The sequence below is a fragment of the Dendropsophus ebraccatus genome, chromosome 6 (assembly GCF_027789765.1).
Source record: "Dendropsophus ebraccatus isolate aDenEbr1 chromosome 6, aDenEbr1.pat, whole genome shotgun sequence".
Lineage (NCBI taxonomy): Eukaryota > Metazoa > Chordata > Amphibia > Anura > Hylidae > Dendropsophus > Dendropsophus ebraccatus.
This window is the reverse complement of record NC_091459.1, coordinates 138,238,655-138,259,893: the sequence shown is the minus strand read 5'-3', so window position 1 is coordinate 138,259,893 and position 21,239 is coordinate 138,238,655. Positions and strand designations below refer to the sequence as shown.

The 21,239-nt window shown below is 41.0% G+C and overlaps 1 protein-coding gene across 8 annotated transcripts in view; it reads right to left on the bottom strand.

Moving 5' to 3' along the window:
• LDAH (lipid droplet associated hydrolase) overlaps positions 1–21,239 on the bottom strand; it is a 171,285-nt gene that overhangs the window by 18,386 nt on the left and 131,660 nt on the right. For 7 of the 8 annotated variants that reach the window (XM_069973115.1, XM_069973114.1, XM_069973113.1 and 4 more), the window contains one exon: positions 2,502–2,584. In XM_069973115.1, the coding sequence (XP_069829216.1) occupies positions 2,502–2,584 (83 nt within the window). Of the gene's footprint in view, positions 1–2,253; positions 2,404–2,501; positions 2,585–21,239 lie in introns of those variants that run through there. The other variant, XM_069973120.1, reaches the window with a different exon arrangement.

Here is a 21,239-nt window from a genome sequence, read left to right as displayed (position 1 = left end):
AAAACGTAAAAACTAACATTTATTGAACTAATTAGCACAACTATATTGGGAACCCGGAATCTCAAAGGAAAATATTTTCAATCTGCCCATTGCCAGTACTAAACCTGCGCTCAGTGTGGGACTGGAATAATTTAGTGCCTCATCTCCCATAGGCTCTAGAACACAAGATCCAGCAATAACTGATCTATTTCACTGGCGTTGGCACAACCAGGTGTTAAGATTGGCTTTTAACTTATGGTTGCTGTAACTACGAAGCACTGAGCTTTTTTTTTTTTCTTCTTCTTCTTCGAATAGTAACTTGCCAACTGTAGAGCAACTTGGCTTTTATTTTTTGTTTTTATAAACTTCCAACCCATATAATTTTAACCCACTTGCCCTGTCTATAAATTACACATTAAAAAGGTTGCCAGTTCTCCACAGCTTTCATCTAGTTAAACAGTTAAAAAAAAAAAAAGTTTCCAAAAATGTTGTAGAAATCCAGATGAAGGTGTCCCCGAAATCAAAGCAGTGTTCTCACTAATCTTCAGCTATTGGTAAAGACAACAGCGAGGAGCCTGCTGAGGGCTAAAAGTACATGAAGTACATTGTAGAATACCTTAAGGTCCAGTCCAATTTTTTTTCTTTTAGTCTTAAAACACATTTTAATGACAACGGGAGAATAAGTAAATTTGCCACGAGGGGTAAGTAATAAGGAGTAAAATGTGCGTATAGGTTATAAAGTTCTTTAGTGTGAGAATTCTTGTCCAATTAAACTTGCCAAGACAGCATCTTGAATTACTAAATATTCTTGTAAAGGCTACATCAGCTGTAATGGGAGCTCTCTCATCCTAGAACATGAAATACTGACAAAAAGTAACATACAAACTCACTGATCTCTTTAGATATTGCTTAAAGGAGAAGTCAAGCGGATTATAAAAGCCCGCAGCAGTCCAGGGCAGGGGGGAAATTGATTACAAGTACTACCTTACCTCTCCCCGTGCCCACATAGACCGGCCAGACTGGCAAAAGGACCCCAGCAGAAGGGGTGATGTCATCACAACTCGGGGGAAAAGGCCTGTCCCGGCTGATGGACTGGCTGCTTGGCCAATCACTGAATGGAGCAGCGTCCGCCCAAGTCACTGACTGGTCGAGTGGCCAGTCCATCAGCCAGGTTATGACGTGTCAGCTCGTGAGATCTCAGAGGCCAGCGGGGTCCCGAGGCTGGTCCTGCCACTCACCATGGGCAAGGGGAGAGGTAAGTTAATGTAATCAATCCCCCCCCCCCCCCCCCGACACACACACACACTTTTATAATCCGCCGGACTTCTCCTTTAACTGTTTTGTGGATGTTGCACGTGTTATAAGACATATAAAAAGTTATGCTATGTTCACACACAGATTTTCAACGGCTGCTATTGGATACTCAAAAACACAACTGTTATTTTACATATCAAATAACGGCCGGTTTTTTTTGCTCATTCATTTTGGCGGCCGTCATAATGACCGCATAATAACAACACAAACATTAATCCGCCGGGTGTTGCCACTGGTCCTACTTAACAGCAGGGGGCGCCACCTGAGGCCACAATTTAAGTGGCCTTATGGCAGAATCGCCCCGGTGGGGCCACTGACCACCTAGCGTGACCTGTATCATGCATCAGAACCTGCCCCGGCGTGTGCAGCCTCCCCACCAGGAACTGGACGGGAGGTAGGAGCCATGTGAATGCACAGTCCTGACCCCGGCCGGGGTGTTGTGGGCGAGGGGCGCGAGTGACAGGGGTGATGGGGGGGACAGTCAGGGGGTGAACTCTGGGGCTGGGGGGGGCACACGGTACAGGTGACTGGTGTGGCTGCAGTTAGAGAGGGAGACAGTGACAGCTGCACTGATCACTGTCTCCCTCTCTAACATCAGCCACCCCCAGTCCTCCTTTACTTCAGTTTGGCTGGGTTACATGCTAACCCGGCCCATTGAAGAGAAGGAGGACACGTGATGCCGTCTCGGAGGGTGGGGGCCAGGAGCAGGGAGCGTGTTGGGTTGGACTGAGAGCTGATGATTCTATGCATTCCGTGGGGGTGAATGTACCTAGGTAACAGCAAAACTGTGCAGAATCTTTAATACCTTGATATTGAAAAGATGGAAAGCTACGGGTGGGCAACATGTTAATGCAAAAATAATTTTTTGGGGGGAATACCCCTTTAAATCCTCACAATTAGATACTATGACAGTATTCAGTGTGTCAGTAGGCAAAAGATTCAGCAGTGACCTACCTTCTGCTGCACTGGCCCCAAATCTTAATGCCTAGCGGCGCGTCTGCTGTAAGGCATTATGATTCTGAATGTCAGGGCCATGAAAATGTTTGTTCCCACTGTAGCTGGGTAGACTATGGAGACCTGAAGGCCTAAGCCTGAGATCAGGGAAGGTGCCTGGTTTAAAGCATGGACAAGATGTTATGTAGAATGGATGAAAACAAAAAAAAAAGGTCAGTTGTGAGAGACCATGAGAGAAGTCCAAGAGAACTCACCTTGTTTAAATGCTGCTTGATGGTGTCATTGTCCCTTTCAAGCACCTCCACCATCTCTTGACTTCCCATGTACATGGCATTTGCTGCAATGAACATAAAGAGAGAAAATATTAAGCACGTGAAAGCAAACAAAACTCTCCAACCATAATAGCACACAAGAGCTTCCAACATCTCAATGTTAAATCATATATATAGTTTTCAATGTAATTTTGGATGTTACATTTTGTACATTACTTTTTACAATTACGGTAGATGCGCAAATAAAATTTAGTTATTTAAGTGAATACGATGTCCAATGAAAGGCTTTATTTTACCAATGTATTACTGGCACAGGCTGAAATAAAACTTCTTACCATGTAACATGTGTTGGTATATGTTAATATACAGCTACTGATGGAACAGAAATAAAGAGAATTTAGACCAGATACCTAGTGTTCCTCCTACTAGTGTATTAGTATTTCCCTATTGAGAGTGCCCCTTTAAAGGAAACCTGCATGCTACCAGAACCACAAGTCATGGGGGAGGTCCTCGGCAGCTTCTGCCTGCCCAGCTGGCCTTGATTGATAGATCGATCCCTGTTTGGATATAGGAGGAGATGTACTAACCAAGGCTGGTGGGGTAAGTAGAATAAAAGTGGTTCCCTTTAACCCCTTAAAGTGTAACTTTCATTTTATTATTATTATTTTTGCAGAAATCAGTGGTATAGACGATTTTAAGAAACTCTATAATATGTTTTATTAGGCAAAAAGCCTCTTTCTGTACTCAAAAAGAAATTTTCCGCCCCCCCCCCCTCACTTCTTATCTGTGCATTATCAGGATATCTATCTTCATTACAGAGAAGCCAGTGAAGACGGGTTCTGCTGTGTCTATTATATCCTATGGAGGGGGGAGGGGCCAAGGGGGATGAGTGAGCAGGAAGAAGAGACATGAAGGTCAGCTGTTTGTAGACTGGGCACCTAAAACGCTGGATTCAGAGGTCAGAAAGGTCAGTGCTTATCTAAGAACTTGCTGAAAGAAGATTGCAGGGTGTTGTGCTGTGCAGGACTGCTCCGTGCTCACTCACTCCTTTCAGCTCCTCCCCTCTCCATAGAGCATAAGGTACACAGAGATCCTGCTTCTTCTAAAGTGAGGGGGGAGCTAGGAAAACAGCTTTTTCAGTACAGAAGGAAATTTTTTGGGTAAATAAAAACTATTGCAGAGTTTCTTAAAATCGCTTGTACTATAAATATTTATTGTTTTCAGAAAAATGACCCTGAAATGACAGTTACGCTTTAAGGACTGGGACATTTTTGTGCTTTTGTTTTTTCCTCCTTGTGCCAAAAAGGCCATAGCACTTGCATTTTTTCACCTAGAAACCCTAATGAACCCTTATTTTTTGCGCCACTAATTGTACTTTGCAAAGACAGGCAGAATTTTTGCATAAAGTACAAATATTATGTGTGGTGAAATTGAAAATAAAACAATTTCTTTTATTTGGGAGGGGGGGGAGGGTTTGTGTTTACGCCGTTTCCCCCTAGGGTAAAACTGACTTGTTATACATGTTTCTTAACCCTTTCCCGCACAAGGACGTAACTGTCTGTTTTTCATCCGTTTTTTTGCAAAAAACTGATGCATTTGTGTGCATCCGTTTTTCCATTGACTTCCATTGTTTTAACTGACACAAAAGTAGTGTCAGCTACGTTTTCGTGTCCGTCAAAAAAAATGGATCTGTTTTGATCCGGTTTTTTTTTTTTTTTTTTTTTTTTTTTATGGAAGTCAATGGAAAAACAGATCACAACGGATGCACACAAATGCATCAGTTTTTCATCTGTTTTTTGCAAAAAAAGAATTGCAAAAACGCAGTGTGAACCTAGCCTTCATGGAACCCATCAATACTTGCAGATTACTGTTGGACAGTTATCAGAGACAATCTCATGTATGAATACAAAAGACGTGTACATGCAACGAGAAGCCATTGAATAAGGACCTACATTTCAGAGTTCAATAAACATAAATAATTTGTAAACATTCTGAAGTTGATTTCAGATAGAAGTAAGTTTCCTATGAATATATTTTAAAAGTTTATGAACAGTATACTTGCTTCCTTATGATTGCAGAAGTAATAAATACGTCGGCTATTATACTGTATTCTATACAATTCACAAAACAGTAACATGAGAACTCTTCAATATCATAGAAACTAGAGCCAATTAACATTTTCCCTTGTGATATTTGAATTCAGCACATAAAAATCATTAAGAAATCACTAATTTTATTTCTGAACCAAACAACTTTTGAAAATTTGTTGGCCAGTGTTACCGGATACAGCATTTCCCTGGTGTCTAGTGGAGGAGATCGCTCCTCCGGGACGTTATCCCAGAGGAGCGATCTCCGTATCTGAAGCCGGCCCGGGACTGCTCCAAGATGGCGCCGTCCCGGGCTCGGCACTCATTTGTTATCGGCTGCAGCAGCCGAAAGCAAACGAGTGCCGATCTCATTGATCTTTGCTGTATAACTATACAGCAAAGATCTCAATGAGAGATCAAAGTGTATATACTAGAAGTCCCACAGGGGGGCTTCTAGTATATGTGTAAAAAAAAAAAAAAAAAGTATTGTTATAAGTAAAAAGCCCACTCCCCTAATAAAAGTCTGAATCACCCCCTTTTTCCCAGGTTATAAATAAAAGTAAATAAATAAATAAATAAACATGTTTGGTATCACCGCGTCCGTAATCACCCGAACTATTAATTAATCACATTCCTGATCTCGCACGGTAAACGGCGTCAGAGCAAAAAAATCCCAAATTGCAAAATTGTGCATTTTTGGTCGCATCAAATCCAGAAAAAATGTAATAAAAAGCGATCAAAAAGTCGTATATACGCAATCAAGGTACCGATAGAAAGAACACATCATGGCGCAAAAAATGACACCTCACACAGCCCCATAGACCAAAGGATAAAAGTGATATAAGCCTGGGAATGGAGCGATTTTAAGGAACGTATATTTGTTAACAATGGTTTAAATTTTTTATAGGCCATCAGATACAATATAAGTTATACATGTTCTATATCCGTTTTACCCCAGGGCGAATGGCATAAAAACACATTACCCCCAAATAAAAGAAATGCTTTTTTTTTTCAATTTCACCACACTTTGGATTTTTTTCTGGTTTCGCAGTGTACTTTATGCAAAAATTCAGCCTGTAATTGCAAAGTACAATTAGTGACGCAAAAAATAAGGGCTCATGTGGGTTTCTAGGTGGAAAAAACGAAACCGCAAAAACGAAAATTAGCCTGGTCCCGAAGGGGTTAAATTGGTACCATTTCAACAATATGTAACTTGTGTAACCTTTTTATTTTATTTAAAAATCTCTCTATTATCCCTCTATTATCATGCTTATAGCATTTTTATCCTTTGGTCTATGTGAGGTGTAATTTTTTTGCGCCATAATCTGTACTTTCTATCGGGAACCTTGTTTGCGTATATGCTCAATTTTGCACCTTCGAGCGCCGCTGCACTCACTGATTGGCTGAGTGGGCTGTCCATAAGCCCAGGCAGGCATGATGCCTTCTGGTAGGGGGCCCATGGCTGGTCACAGCAATGTGGGCACAGGAAGGGTAAGCAATGCTGCCCTGCCGCCTGTGAAATATTGAAAATGCTCAGACTTCTCCTTTAACAGCAGATTAGAAGACTCTATCCTGCATTTATGTTTCCAGTGATGAAACTGTAGAGCGCCACCTCAATATCACTGAAAAGGAGTCGGCGGTAGTCCTGTTCCCAATGCACCAAACTGCCTAATTTGCATATAAAACGCCCAAGGTGTCTCACCTCAATAAAATTCACAATTTACTGTAGATCCTTTAAAAATGTGTTTAGTTAGGCTAGGTTCACACTGCGTTTTCAGCATCCGTTTAACGCATCCGTTTTTTGCAAAAAACGCATGAAAAACGGATTGCAAAAAACGGATTCATTTGTGTGCATCCGTTTTTCCATTGACTTCCATTATAAAAAAAACGGATCCGTTTTTTTTGGCGGACCAAAACGGACCAAAAAACGTTGCTGACCCTATTTTTCTGGACGTTAAAAAAAACGGATCCGTTAAACGGATGCTGAAAACGCAGTGTGAACCTAGCCTTACCAAGCCGATGATACAATAAAACACGTCAACACGTTTCGGAGACACATATTTGTCATATTCGGCAATAATTAATTTATAAAGGTTTCCCGAAAACGGATGAAGGTAAGAAAATTACCGTTATCCAGTGTCTGCTGCCTAACGGGAACATAATAGTAGGTGTTAGAGTCTTCTAACCTGCTGTTCACTTCCTCTTAGTGCAAAACAAGTCAACTTTCTAATCGCTATTAAATAAATTCTTAATATTTTGCTACTACTCATTTATGCTTTATGCTCTTTCAGTATTAAAAATAGGAACTGAGAAAGGAAAAGTTTACACACCAGCTCAAAGGGAGAGAATCCTTGGAGGACAGCTCATACAGGCTAGAGAGAGAAAGGAGAGCACATACAAAGGCGTCTAAGGTGGGGCAATCACATGGGCTGTATACAAGTATAAAGAGAGGAGCTTAAACAGCAAACTGTGGAGGATGTGGAAGAAAAACTAAGCAAAATTCTTAATAAAGACCTATGACAACATGTTCTTGCACCATACTAAACAAAAAGCAGGAACAGAATACATGTTTTACAAAGGTGATCATAGACTTTAAATCCAAATCCACCTGCTGTTTAAATACATTGTCTATGATTGGTAACTAGTATAAAACAAGTACCACTAGTAAGAGTTATCCTTATGCACTGTAACTACCACACTTACACTGAGGTGAATAATGACCCACAGGAAGGTGGGAACAAAGAGATTTGATGTTAACTTAATGAGGAATCAATATATATATATATATATATATATATATATATATATATATATTTATTTATTTTTTTATTTGGGAGGTCAACAAAAAAACCCTCAAAGATCAAGCGCTTACAGGTTGTTAGGGACACGTACATATAGCAACAAAAATATCCAAACAAGAAGAACTAGACAGTTTCATACTTCAATCATGGAAAGAATAAATACAAAAAAAAAGGAAAAAAAGAAAAGTAAAAGAAAGTTTCTGTAACTGAAAAGGCTTAATAAAGGTTAAACTTAATTAGGATGAACAACCCCTTTAAGTATGTGATTAATCTCTCTATTAAAGGATGTCTGGAAATCATCTGTCCAGTGACAGTGCCAAGCTTCCGTTACACCAATGTGACCAGCGCCATTAAGATGCAGAACTCTCCGGAGTGCTAATTTCTCCAACTTCTAAGGCGTTTATAGTTTACACAACATACAAGCGAGCTGCGTGCTGTTATTCCATCCGCTGCTGTCATATTCTCAATCCAGTCATTTTTATTTTCCCCTTAAATGTAAAACCATACCACATACTCTTGCTTGGCCAAGCATCTGGGGTCCTTAGTGACATAACATGGATACACAGTGGTGTTGTATGAGAAGCAAAAATGCCTACAATCCAAGAAAACATGTTTTATACTAACAACAAAATGTAGGATAATCAAAATAAGACAGCTTAGAGAGCAGAACAATACTTGTTTTAGAAGAACAATTTTTTCTTAAAAAGATTATAACTCTTTGGAGGACTATATTTGATCTAAACGTAACCATCACCAAGTGGTTTATTAACTTTCAACTAGTGTTGTACGTAAAGACCGAACTGTTCTGGTTTGGCAACATTCTCTGAACTGAAACATCAAGGGAGTCCTGGAAAATATGGATTCAGCCTTTAGCTGTATCAATGTTTTCCCAGGTTCCCGAGGGCTGTATCCAACCTCCGCAGCCATGGGGAGTCAAAAGATGACTGGGGTTCAGAGAACATTGCTGAACCCAAACAGGTCTGCCTCTCCGCTCAACACCACAATATTTTATGTAATTTCAGATCAATAGTGTACCAACTAGGGATGGTCCGAACCCGCCGAGGTTCGGGTTCGGGTTCGGCTGAACCCGAACGCTCGGCATCGGATTCCCGCTGTCTGCCCGCTCCGTGCAGTGGGCGGATACAGCGGGAGGACCGCCTGGAAAACTGGGATACAGCCTATGGCTATGGCTGTATCCCAGTTTTCCAGGCGTTCCTCCTGCTGGATCCGCCCGCTGCACGGAGCGGGCAGACAGCGGTAATCATTGCAGAGGGTTCGAGTTCGTGCGAACCCCGTCCAAACCAGGTTCGGACCATCCCTAGTACCAACCATTGGGGCTACATGTCTAATAGGCTCCTCCGAGTTTGGCCATAGCTTCATATGGCTCCTCCACACAATGGGCGCCCAAAGCAGGAAGAACCTTCTAGTGACTGATCCTGGCATGGAAATCCTGGTGACTTTTTATTTTCTGAGTAATCCTCATTCAAAAATTTGGTAGAGGAATTTTACCACTGAAATTGTTTTTAACAAAATTACTGCAGGTGGGTGACTGGGCTTTAAAGAAAACCCGTCATCACTTTCATGCTGCTGGAGATGTACAAAGCCAAGGTTGAATGCCATACCAGTTAAAGAGTTCAAGGGAACCTGTCATTGTTTTTATGCTGTCTGAACCACAAGTCACTGGGTGGTCCTCAGTGGCTTCTCCTTACCCTATCTGCCTTGATGGATAAATCTTTCCCTGTTTGGGTATAGGGAGAGATCTATTAGTCAAAGGCGTCAGAGAAGCCATCAATGACTCAGTTCAGACAGCATAGAAACAATGACAGGTTACCTTTAAATATATGTCTATGCCATTCAACCTTGGCTTTGTAGAACCCCTTTCCAACACGGCCGCCCGTAAGAGGAGATCGGGATCGGTGTTTTATTGTTTAATGGAACATCTCAGTGTGGAAGTCCCAGGTGATTAATATTAATATTCGGAAAACCACTACTCAAACACAGTTACGTACCGGAGTCCTTATGGCGTTGTTAACAAAACAATTGATACAATAATAGATCAAGTCCGACCACTGCTTCCATACGTCATATAGACTTCAATGGAGTAATCCAAATGCATACTAGGTCAAAGCTACATACAACTACTCCATACTGTGGTCATTCATAGTGGCAGTAGTCCGACCCCCACTGTATTGCAGTATATTGCATTTGCTAGAATTACTGATACGGCACATCTATGGGCCATCCCTAGTCTCCCATCTACCATTTCAACAGTCTGACATATGAGCCACATGATCAGGTGAACACAGGGGCAGTCGCCCTTCATTCTCCGCCTAGCTGCATATACAGTATGCAGCAGTTGCTGTAACGTCAATCCTGGCAGCTACCAGCAGGTGTCAGCTATAATACACAGCCAGCACCTGCTTTGTATGGACAGGCAGTTCTAATTTCCACACCTGCAAAAAAATTTATTGGCTCCAAATAAAAATGGAAAAACTTTTGCAAATTGTTCTGATTAAACTGTCTGACAGTGCAGTCCCGTGTCATCCCGCTCTCTTTGCCCCTTTTATTATTAGAAGATTGACACATGAAAGACTGCAGGATTACACTATACACAGGATTTGTGTGTAGCTTGTATGCCCTTTGTCTGCATGAGAATAATAATTAAAAAAGGGTATTCCGCTCAAACATAACTTTTGATATGTAGCTGCCCATGGTGAGAATAACCATTCATTCCATACTTATTATCTATTCAGTCTCCTTCCCCCAGTTCTGAGCTGCTGCTTTCTGCTGAAGACACAAAAATCTGGGTGTGAGCCCTTCTCTCTGTCTCCTCCTCCTCCCCCCTCCCTTCTGAGACAGCTGATGTAAACAAGTCCCTGACTGGCTTTATCTGCAACATTGTTGCTTCTTTGTAATGCTGAGAGCATTATTCTGAGGTCAAGTTGATAATTTGATAAAATGCAAAAAACGGATGAAAAAAACGGATGCATTTGTGTGCATCCGTTTTGATCCGTTTTTCGATTGACTTCCATTGTAAAAAAAAAAAAACGGATCGTTTTTTTTTGACGGATACAAAAACGTAGCTGACACTATTTTTGTGTCCGTTAAAAAAAAACGTTTTGATCCGTTTTTTTTTTTTTTACAATGGAAGTCAATGGAAAAACGGATCAAAACGGATGCACACAAATGCATCCGTTTCTTTGCAGAAAAAAACGGATTGCAAAAATGCAATGTGAACCCAGCCTTAGTCTCGCCATGGGCAGCAACATATGAAAAGTTATGTTTGAGCAGAATACCCCTTTAATGCAAACACAGACACGCCTTGAATTACACAGAACTGCTTTACACAACATTCATGGTGCAATAGTTTGCAGTTGTGAATTGCTGGAAACAAGCTATGTATGGCTTCAGCCGACATGCAGACTCATTTTCCACCTCTCTGTATTCACCTGTACTTGCAGATCAACATCCCGGACACTGAAATCTCTTCTTGTCCAGAGAAACCTTTTTCCCAAGTCCTGGGAGGGACGGCAGAGTAGCAAGAAAGGAAATCCAATCCACTGAAGTGAATAATAATGGATGACTTCACTTGTAGTTTTACAGTCTTCCTGGGATAAATTTTCTTTATCGTAACTAAACCCCATGTCAAAACAGTAACCACAATGTTTCTTGTGCTCGCAACTTCCTCCATAAAGTCTACACAATAAAGCCGAACATTCCTGAAGACAATCTTCTTATTCTGGTGTCAACTAATAATAAATGGTCGTCATCTAGTTGGCTTATAGTGGGCATTGCAGGCATTCTAAGAAATAATACATCTATCAGTGGTATGTACAGTATACATGCCATAGAGGCCATCATTAAAGGAGAAGTACAGTGGAAAATCTGTTTTAAAGTATTGTATTGCCCCCCAAAAGTTATACAAATCACCAATATACACTTATTACGGGAAATGCTTATAAAGTGCTTTTTTCCCTGCACTTACTCCTGCATCAAGGCTTCACTTCCTGGATAACATGGTGATGTCACTTCCTGGATAACATGGTGATGTAACCTACCTCTTGGATAACATGGTGATGTCACGACCCGACTCCCAGAGCTGTGCAGGCTGTGGCTGCTGGAGAGGATGATGGCAGGGGGACACTGAGGGACACAGGGCACTGGAGGGACACTGAGCATGCCTCTGCCATTATCCTCTCCAGCAGCCACAGCCCACACAGCTCTGGGAGTCGGGTCGTGACATCACCATGTTATCCAGGAAGTGACATCACATGTTATCCAGGAAGTGACATGTTCAATGTTCCTTAAATGGGTGGTGGGGAAGGGGGGAGGGGGGGGGGAGTACCACCATACACTTGTTCTCTGTAAATAGGGAATAAGTGGCTGGTCACAAGGGGTGGAGGGACAACTCCCAATCGGACTCTTCATACAGCTGTGGTGCGCAGACTCAACCACAAATGCATCTACTATTGATGGGAGTCGCTTTTACAGACAATGAATGCCTATGGTTGTGTCTATGTTGGTAAAAAAAAAAACCTTTAAAGCCAAAAAAAAAAAAAAAAAAGTTATGAGTTCTCATAAGGTTGTACCAACTAGAGTGGCATGGTATAACGTCAGGAATTTTTAGCTTAGTCCTTTACGTAGCTATGACTATCCAAAGCTAATCAAGTATGCTGATTTTGCATATCCACGAAGGCCTGATATAAGAGGCCCAAAGCTTTTTTTTCTCAGTGGAAGATAAGCTGTAGCCAGAGATGTAAGGGAGAGGCTTATTCCAAAGAGCATAAAAACAGCTAATGTGTAATGTATTTTGAGTTTTGTGGTCTGCAATGGCACATTAGATAATGATATCCACCTGGTTTTTATATGTATTGTATATGTTAGCAATGGGCACAAATCGAGCATTCACGGCTCCATCTTAACCCGAGCATGCGTCTTTTGATTACCGGTGGCTGAAGACGTTGGATGCAGCCCTAGGGAGTCCTGAAAAAACATGGGTACAGCCTATGGCTAGGTTCACACTACGTATATGTCCGGCCGCATATTTTTCGCGGCCGGACATATACGTATGAAACTCCGGCCGGGACTTTACGCAAGTTGCGGCCGGATAAGTACGGACCGCGAACTTACGCCCGTAGCGTACTTACGCTTCCCGAGCGCTCTTCGTAGCGATCTAATAGCGGTCTTTTACTTGGAAATCTTCGCCTAGCCCCGGACACCCCACAGAACCTTTTGGATCGGAACAAAAAGCTGGCAAAATGAAGAAATCACCACTACGTACGGGACCGCATGTTACGCTACGGGCGTAAGTTACGGCATTTCCGTCCGGAAACAATGGTCTGGTTCATTTTTTACGGCGCCACATACGATCCGGGCGTAAGTTCGTACGTAGTGTGGACTGTGCGCCCGTAGATCGTATGCTTTCCATTGTACGCAAACTACGTAAGTTTCCGGCCGCTTATTCACGGAACGCGCTACGGCCGGAAACTTACGTAGTGTGAACGTAGCCTATGGATGTATCTGTGTTTTCCAGGACTCCCTAGGGCCACAGCCACTTTCTTTAGCCACTGGTAATCAAATGTGGCAGGTTGGGGTTCGGATGGTCTCAAGCTACGATGGTCCAGTAAGGAGCATTGTATATTAAAAATATTGTAATCTAAAGCCACTGAAAGTTGAAAAACCATTATATATATATATATATATATATATATATATATATATACACACACATATATATATATATATATATATATATACACACACTACCGTTCAAAAGTTTGGGGTCGCATTGAAATGTCCTTATTTTTGAAGGAAAAGCACTGTACTTTTCAATGAAGATAACTTTAAACTAGTCCTAACTTTAAACAAATACACTCTATACATTGCTAATGTGGTAAATGACTATTTCCTACAACGGTGTGTACTACTCCCTTCAGAGGACAGCACAAACAGGCTCTAACCAGAGTAGAAAAAGAAGTGGGGGGCCACGTTGCACAACTAAGCAAGAAGATAAGCACATTAGAGTCTCTAGTTTGAGAAACAGACGTCTCACAGGTCCCCAACTGGCATCTTCATTAAATAGTACCCGCAAAACACCAGTGCCGGGATTTTGGGCTTCAGGGCAGAGTGGCAAAGAAAAAGCCATATCTGAGACTGGCCAATAAAAGAAAAAGATTAAGATGGGCAAAAGAACACAGACATTGGACAGAGGAAGACTGGAAAAAAGTGTTGTGGACGGATGAATCCAAGTTTGAGGTGTTTGGATCACAAAGAAGAACGTTTGTGAGACGCAGAAGAAATGAAAAGATGCTGGAAGAATGCCTGACGCCATCTGTTAAGCATGGTGGAGGTAATGGGATGGTCTGGGGTTGCTTTGGTGCTGGTAAGGTGGGAGATTTGTACAGGGTAAAAGGGATTCTGAATAAGGAAGGCTATCACTCTGCACCGCCATGCCGTACCCAGTGGACAGCGCTTGGTTGGAGCCAATTTCATCCTACAACAGGACAATGACCCTAAACACACCTCCAAATTGTGCAAGAACTATTTACAGCAGAAGCAACAGCTGGTATTCTATCAAAGGTAATGGAGTGGCCAACGCAGTCACCAGATCACCACCCCATTGAGCTGTTGTGGGAGCAGCTGGACCGTATGGTACGCCAGAAGTGCCCATCCAACCAATCCAACTTGTGGGAGCTGCTTCTAGAAGCGTGGGGGGCAATTTTTCCAGCTTACCTCAACAGATTAATAGGTAGAATTAGGGATGGTCCGAACCTGCTGAGGTTCGTGTTCGTATGAACCTGAACGCTCGGCAGCAGATTCCCGCTGTCTGCCCGCTCCGTGGAGCGGGCGGATCCAGCGGGAGTAACGCCTGGAAAACTGGGATACAGCCTATGGCTGTGGCTGTATCCCAGTTTTTCAGGCAGTCCTCCCGCTGGATCCGCCCGCTCCACGGAGCTTGCAGACAGCGGGAATCATTACTGAGGGTTCGGGTTCGTACGAACCCGAACCGAACTCGGTTCGGACCATCCCTAGCTAGAATGCCAAAGGTGTGCAATGCTGGAATTGCTGCAAAAGGTGGATTCTTTGAAGAAAGCAAAGTGTGATGTAAAAACAATGTTATTTTAAATACAAATCATTATTTCTAACCCCAAACTTTTGAACGGTAGTGTATATATATATTTACATATAACAAGTGGGTTGAACAGAACTATGTAAATTTTAAGTGGGTGTACATACCACCCCGGTATCTGGCTCCACCTTCAAAAAATACACAAGAAATAGGCATCACTCCAGTATAAATGAAAAAGTGCTGGGTTTATTCACCCATCGTTGTGCAACGTTTCGACTCTACTACAGTCTCTCTCAAGCCTTGAGACGTCGCACAATGATGGGTGAACAAACCAAGAACTTTTTCATTTAGGATATGTTCACGCAACATACGTTTTATGAAAAGAACAGCCATTGTTTTCAGTTTAAACAACGGCCGTTCTTCTCATAATGGAATGACTTGCATTGAAGTCAATGCAAACAACGGGCATTGTTGGACAGGTTTTTTACCTGTCTTTGAACTGTGTTTTCGTTAGTTTTTATTTGGGTGTTTGCTTAGTAATGCTTCAGAAGAAAAAAAACTGTATTTGTCAGAGCTACCTTTTAGTTTTAGATTTTGTGCCACTGGTAGGGTTGACTTTTATTTACTTGACTACGTTAGAGAATTTTTGGAAAATGATTTTTTTTAACATTAACAGGGAGCCTGCAGGCAGGAAAAGGAAACTACTGGCTGCCGGAACATAAAAAGAAATTGAGGTCAGACAAATTGTATCAGAAGCTCTCTGGGATAACGTGCTCTTCTAAGTGATGTAAACTTACTAACTGCTGGAAAGAAAAAACATCAAACAAGTTCCAATTTTTCTTATTTTATAGAACTTGCTTTATTAAAGGGGTTGTGTCATGACTTTGTGTGAAGTCTCTGTGTTAAATTATATGAAAAACAATAATTACAACCAAAATGATTCTGTGTCTAGATATTGCTGTTACATATTTTTTTTACAGTGCCCCCTGGTGTTCTTTTAATTTTCTCACAGAACGTCCACCTCACATGTCCAAGTGCTGGCAAGAAGTTGCCTTTAGCGTACCGATTCTTACTGACTATACACTATACACAATCACTCTGCCACTTATGTACAAGAGGATCTGGTTGGAGTTACTAGTCATGGACACATTAGGTGGACATTCAAAGTAAGGGCCCTATTACGCAGAGCGATAATTGGGCAAATCAGGCCAATTCGGCCGATTATCACTCCACGTAATAGAGACAATGATCAGCCAATGACAACGACCATCGGCTCATTCATGTCCAGGCCTAAAATCATCAAACTGTTATACATTACTTCTCCATGCTCCCGATCTTCTCCTCTGCTTTCAGTCCAGGCGCTGTGACTGGAGCTCCCCGGCCAGTGTTGGCTAAGCAGTTTGTCAGCTCGGACAGGCCGCTCTGAAGCTGCAGCTGTGGCAATAGGAGGAGAAGATCGGGAGTATGGAGAGGTAATGTACAAGGGCAAGGCCCGCACGAACATCACTAACGATCATGGAGCCATGTAATAGGCCCAGTAAACGAGAGCTGATCTAGCAGATCGGCACCTGTTTACATCTTTGATCAGGCCTTCATCGACCCATCTATTGGGCCCTAAGGCTCAAAACAACACAAGGGGGTGCTATATTTTAATAAAAAGATTATGTTTTACCTGCTTGAACAAACCACAACATATTAAATAATAGAACAAACCCTATTCAAATCCAACAAAACAATTAACAGTAAATAAAATTGGTGGCGAGCAGCTATCAGTATCTTGATAAGTAATGATCCACAAAAACTTATTCCATTCTGTTTCATCTTCCACCCAGTTTTCAATGAAGCAATTCCAGGGAATGTGCTGATCCGATACGAGGAACGTTTTTATTTGAGTAAGAAAGAATTTAAGAGTCTTAATCTTTCCTACTTGCCCTGCAAATGTGGGACTTTTTATTGAGCCAGTATGGATAGGGCTACGGGTACGAAAGAATCCTCACTGGAAAAAAGTATTCACGGGGGGAAAAAATAATCCCACAGAGGGCTCATGTCATGAAACCACCGCTGCTTCTCCCAGGATTGACTTTACCAGAGCAGGGAGGTCTGCTTCTATTTCCACCCCAGTGACGCAGAAGAGGTCTGGTTCTTCTTAAAATAGTACGAGAACATTGGTGATGAAAGTTATATCACATCGATTAAGGAAACACTTAAAAATTCTTTCCAATTTATACAACATTACATTGAGAAAAGATTGTTTGCTTGTCTTTACTCACAATTCCTTGGGTGAAGTCTAATCTAGGGCTCTTTAGTCTTTACCACATCAATCGGAAGAACCCTTTCATCCAAATCCCTCAGTGATGACCTCTCACACTTAAAAACCTAAAGCAACTAGTGAGGGCCTATCTTTGGAAAAAAAAAAATCTGGAATCTGGTCCATTGGTAGGAATATTTTTTTTTTTTTAAACACTTGGATCTCTAATTGGCTTGCTTTGTGGAACCTGCTTTGTGTAAAGTATAACTGGGCCAATCCAATCTATACAAATATTACTACTGGATCGTGTGGAAGAGCTTATAAGAGAAGCATATGTCTTTTCTTCTATGGCTTATTTCACTCAATTCTTATATAGCATGTGGACATTTATTGCTTATTTATACTGCTAATGTTACCTGATTGTAATAAGAGATGTTTATTTTGCTACTTAACGGTACCTTAAAGGGGCTGTAGAAGACAGCTAAGGGGCGAGCAGGATTGGTGCTCTACGGGTGGTAGTCCCGCCCCCAGTGCACCAAACCACCTTATTAGTATATATTAAATATATATATTAAAACATTATTCTAGTTCAGGTGGACTGATTGGCCTTTGGATGTGTCTTTAATTGAAAGGTCTATTGAATTTAATAGTGAAAACTGTGAAATGAGGGTGAAAAAAGAAAAACTGTGTTTGAACAACTAAAAAATAACATCCGCCGCTTACAAAAAAAACGTCAGAAAGTAATTGTCAAGATCATTATAATGACGTTTGCGCAGACAACGTCACGTATTTTAAACACTGTGTGCATTGGACGTCCGTCATTCCATTGACTTCAATGCATTGCCTTGAAGTCGATTAAATCACGGCAAATACAGCCATCTTTTTAAATAGAAAAAGTGGATACCTTTTCTCTTTTTTAAACGTAGTGTGAACATAGCCATGATACGTCTAACCTGCTAATAGTTTCCTTTTAAAATGTTTTTTTTTTTTTACTCAGGACTGGGTACATGGACACGCAGTGGAAACTTTCTGAAATTATGCTAGTGATACAGTCTTACTAGAGAACTCTATTAAAAACTATATATTAAAAATACTATGTTAACATGAAGCAAGAATTTCCAAGTGACCAGCTGCTAAAAAAACACGTAATATTTCCGGACAACTCCTTATTCTAAACTAATTACTTCTCCCGTGTTCTGCCATGCTATAGCTCTCAGGTTCCATCTTCCCATAAACCAAACACATACTCTGTATAACCAATGCAGACTACTAGCAACTGCCAAATATTCAAGAGAAAGACTCACTTCTACCTCAAGTGGGTATTTACTTGTAGGACTTCACTGCAACCTCCCAAGTGACATTAGAGAGGATGAGGCTCCCAGAGCAACATTTCTCTGGAGAACTTATACAACCTGACTACAAAAAACAGTCTTTGTAGTCAGAGTTCCCTACCTAAGCCAAGAAATACTGCTAGGACTGAATAAAAGGACAATGGGAATCACCTACTTAAAGGGATATACCCATGTGGAAAATATATGGCATATCGACAGGACAAGGGCTCCCCTGCTGCTTACGACCTGTTCATGAAGGTCAAAGGTTGTCAGGAACCAGAAAAAACTGAATCCGACAAGTTACGCAATTTGTGTTACTCTTATAGACTTAAATGGGAGTTGTGCAAACAATATATTATGCAATTTATACTGTTTACATACTCCAGTTGTGGAGATGAGTAGTCCTCAATCTACACATATTCCATCCCGACCGGAACCATCGTCAAAGGAAAATCAATGTCATTGGTTTCAATATTAACCCTGATCGGTATATTTTAAAGCTATGGGTAAAGCTAAACTTGTGTTTTAATAATTTTGAGATTTTGGCTTTAAATATTGTGATTTGCCCAAAAACTCTAGAAACTAAGGGTGAAATGGAAACCAGGTTTTTACAAAATAGAAATTGGATAAGATTTCGGAGAGTATGAAGTTCCTCAAACCTGCCATGGAGATCAGATAAGTGCAATCTCCCTGGTTCTTAAAATAAAGTAGCCTATATAGCGGTGCACAATACGGCGCCAGATCAAATTCTGATCAAAAACAAAAAAAAGTTTTCTTCCGTGCTGAACTATAACAATATTCTTGCCACGGTTTCCAGCTATGTCAATATTTGCAACACTTACATTAGCTGTATACCTTGTACTTAAAATTGAGCTGCATCCTGTGCAAGGATTGCCCAGCGTTGTGTCATTTTTTGACATGCTGTTTGGCTCGCGGCTTTCAGAAGTATTTGCCGAACGGAATTCAGAAGGTTTGTCTGAGAAAAGGATTTGGCTCCGATCCCTATACCTCAGCTCGTCACTAGAAACGGATAATAAACAAACCACAGGAAGAGAGGAAAGGTCATCTACTAACACTCATAGACCTCTTGCAGAGACCAAACGTTTCTTTAATAGCCTTAGAAATATGTCTTGTTAAAAATGACTAAAGTCGAGTTGGAAAAAAAAAGGAAAGTTACAGTTTTCGGAGATGGTACAGGGGGAAAAATTCAGAGACTCGTTTAATGACAGAAAGATAGTTCCAGAGTCAAAAAGTTTTGGATTGAGAATAAATAAGGAGGAAAATGACTTGGATGGAGGTGAAGTTTTTTTTTAGCGTACCATCGGACAACATTTTGCAGGTGTCTGTGACTCACTCAGTCATACAGGCCAGGAGCCAGTGTTTTTCCAAACAGGTTACATACATCTAATTCTGTCACACTAGCTCTTAAAGACAACATCTTCAGATAACACATCCTGCCCTTAGGTGATCCTGGGTAATTTTCGGCTGACATTTGAGCTATAAAATATGAATTTCTTTTCTTTTTTAAATTTATTAAAGGAGTTACCCAGGATTGGAAAAAATACAGCTATTTTTTTTCCCCAAAAAACAGCGTCATCCTTGTCCTCAGGTTGTGTGTTGTATTACAATTCACTTTAATAGAAACGACCTGTAACACAAAATTCACACTGAGGACAAGAGTGGAGCTGTCTCTGGAAGAAAGAGGCCATGTTTTTTAACCATCTGTTTCTGGAAATAGGCTCTACACTGCCGCTATCAATCTTTGGTGGGCTTCATACATATATGTGGTAAGAAATAAAGTCACAATTAAGATGGGGGATATTTAAATATATTAAAGTAACTAACTATATAGAGAGAGATTTAGATATATATAGATATTTAGATATATTAACCCTTTAAGGACGGAGCCAGTTTTCATTTTTGTGCTTTTGTTTTTTCCTCCTCCTGCGCTTGCATATTTTCCCCTACAGACCCACATGAGCCATTATTTTTTGCGACACAAATTAAACTTTGCAATTCCAGACTTAATTTTTCTATAAAATATGCTGCAAAACCAGAAAAAAAATTTACGTGCAGTGAAATTGGAAAAAAAGGTGCAATCTTTTATATTGAGGGGTTTCGTGTTTACGCCGTTCGCCCTATAGTAAAACTGACATTTTATCTATGTTCCTCAAGTCAGTACGATTACAACATTATCTAACTTGCATAACTGTTATTTTTTTGACGGCTTTTAAAAAAATTAAAACCTTTTAAAAAAAAACCAAATCGTGTTTAAAATTGCTTTATTACCATCCATATAACGCTTTTAGTTTTTGGTCTATAGGGCTGTGTGAGGTGTAATTTTTTTTGTGCCACAATTTGTTCTTCTGGTACCTTGTTTGTGTACATGCGACTTTTTGATCGCTTTTATTAAATTTTTTCTGGATTTGATGCACAATTTTGCACTTTTGCACAATTTTGCACTTTGGCGGGTTTTTGCACTTACGCTGTTTACCATGCGAGATGAGAATTGTGATAATTTAATAGTTTGGGGCGATTATGCACGCGGCAATACCAAACATGTTTATTCATTTATTTATTTTTATTTATAAAATGGGGGAAAAAACTTTTACTAGGGGAGGTTTTTTTTTTTAATTAATAAAAAAAAACCTTTTTTTTTTTTTAAAGCGACTCCATACCCACAATCTGACCCCCCAAACCACTTGTACCATCAGATAGCTGCTTTTCATCCAAGCTCTGTCCTGGGGTCCGTTCGGCAGGGGATGCAGTTATTGTCATAAGAACAACTTTTTTTTATCCGGCAGCACTGTGTGTAACGGCCGGGGCTTACATTTGTATATGCATTAGGCTGGCACAACCTCTCTGTCCTTCCTGCTCACCCTCCTTATCATTAGGAATACTCCAGGCAGATTGCTCCCTATTCCCCACCTGTGGCAGACCGGCACATGGGCTGGATCGTTAATACACCTGTGCAAAGCTCAAACAGCAGTAAATGTTCCTGGATCATTCCTAATGATGAGGAGGGTGGGGAGGAAGGACATAGAGGTGGTGCCAGCCTAATGCATATACAAATGTAAGCCCCGGCTGTTAGACACAGCGCTGTAGGATTAAAAGTTGTTTTTAGGACAATAAGTGCATCCCCTGCCGAACGAACCCCAGGACAGATCTTGGATTAAAAGCAGCT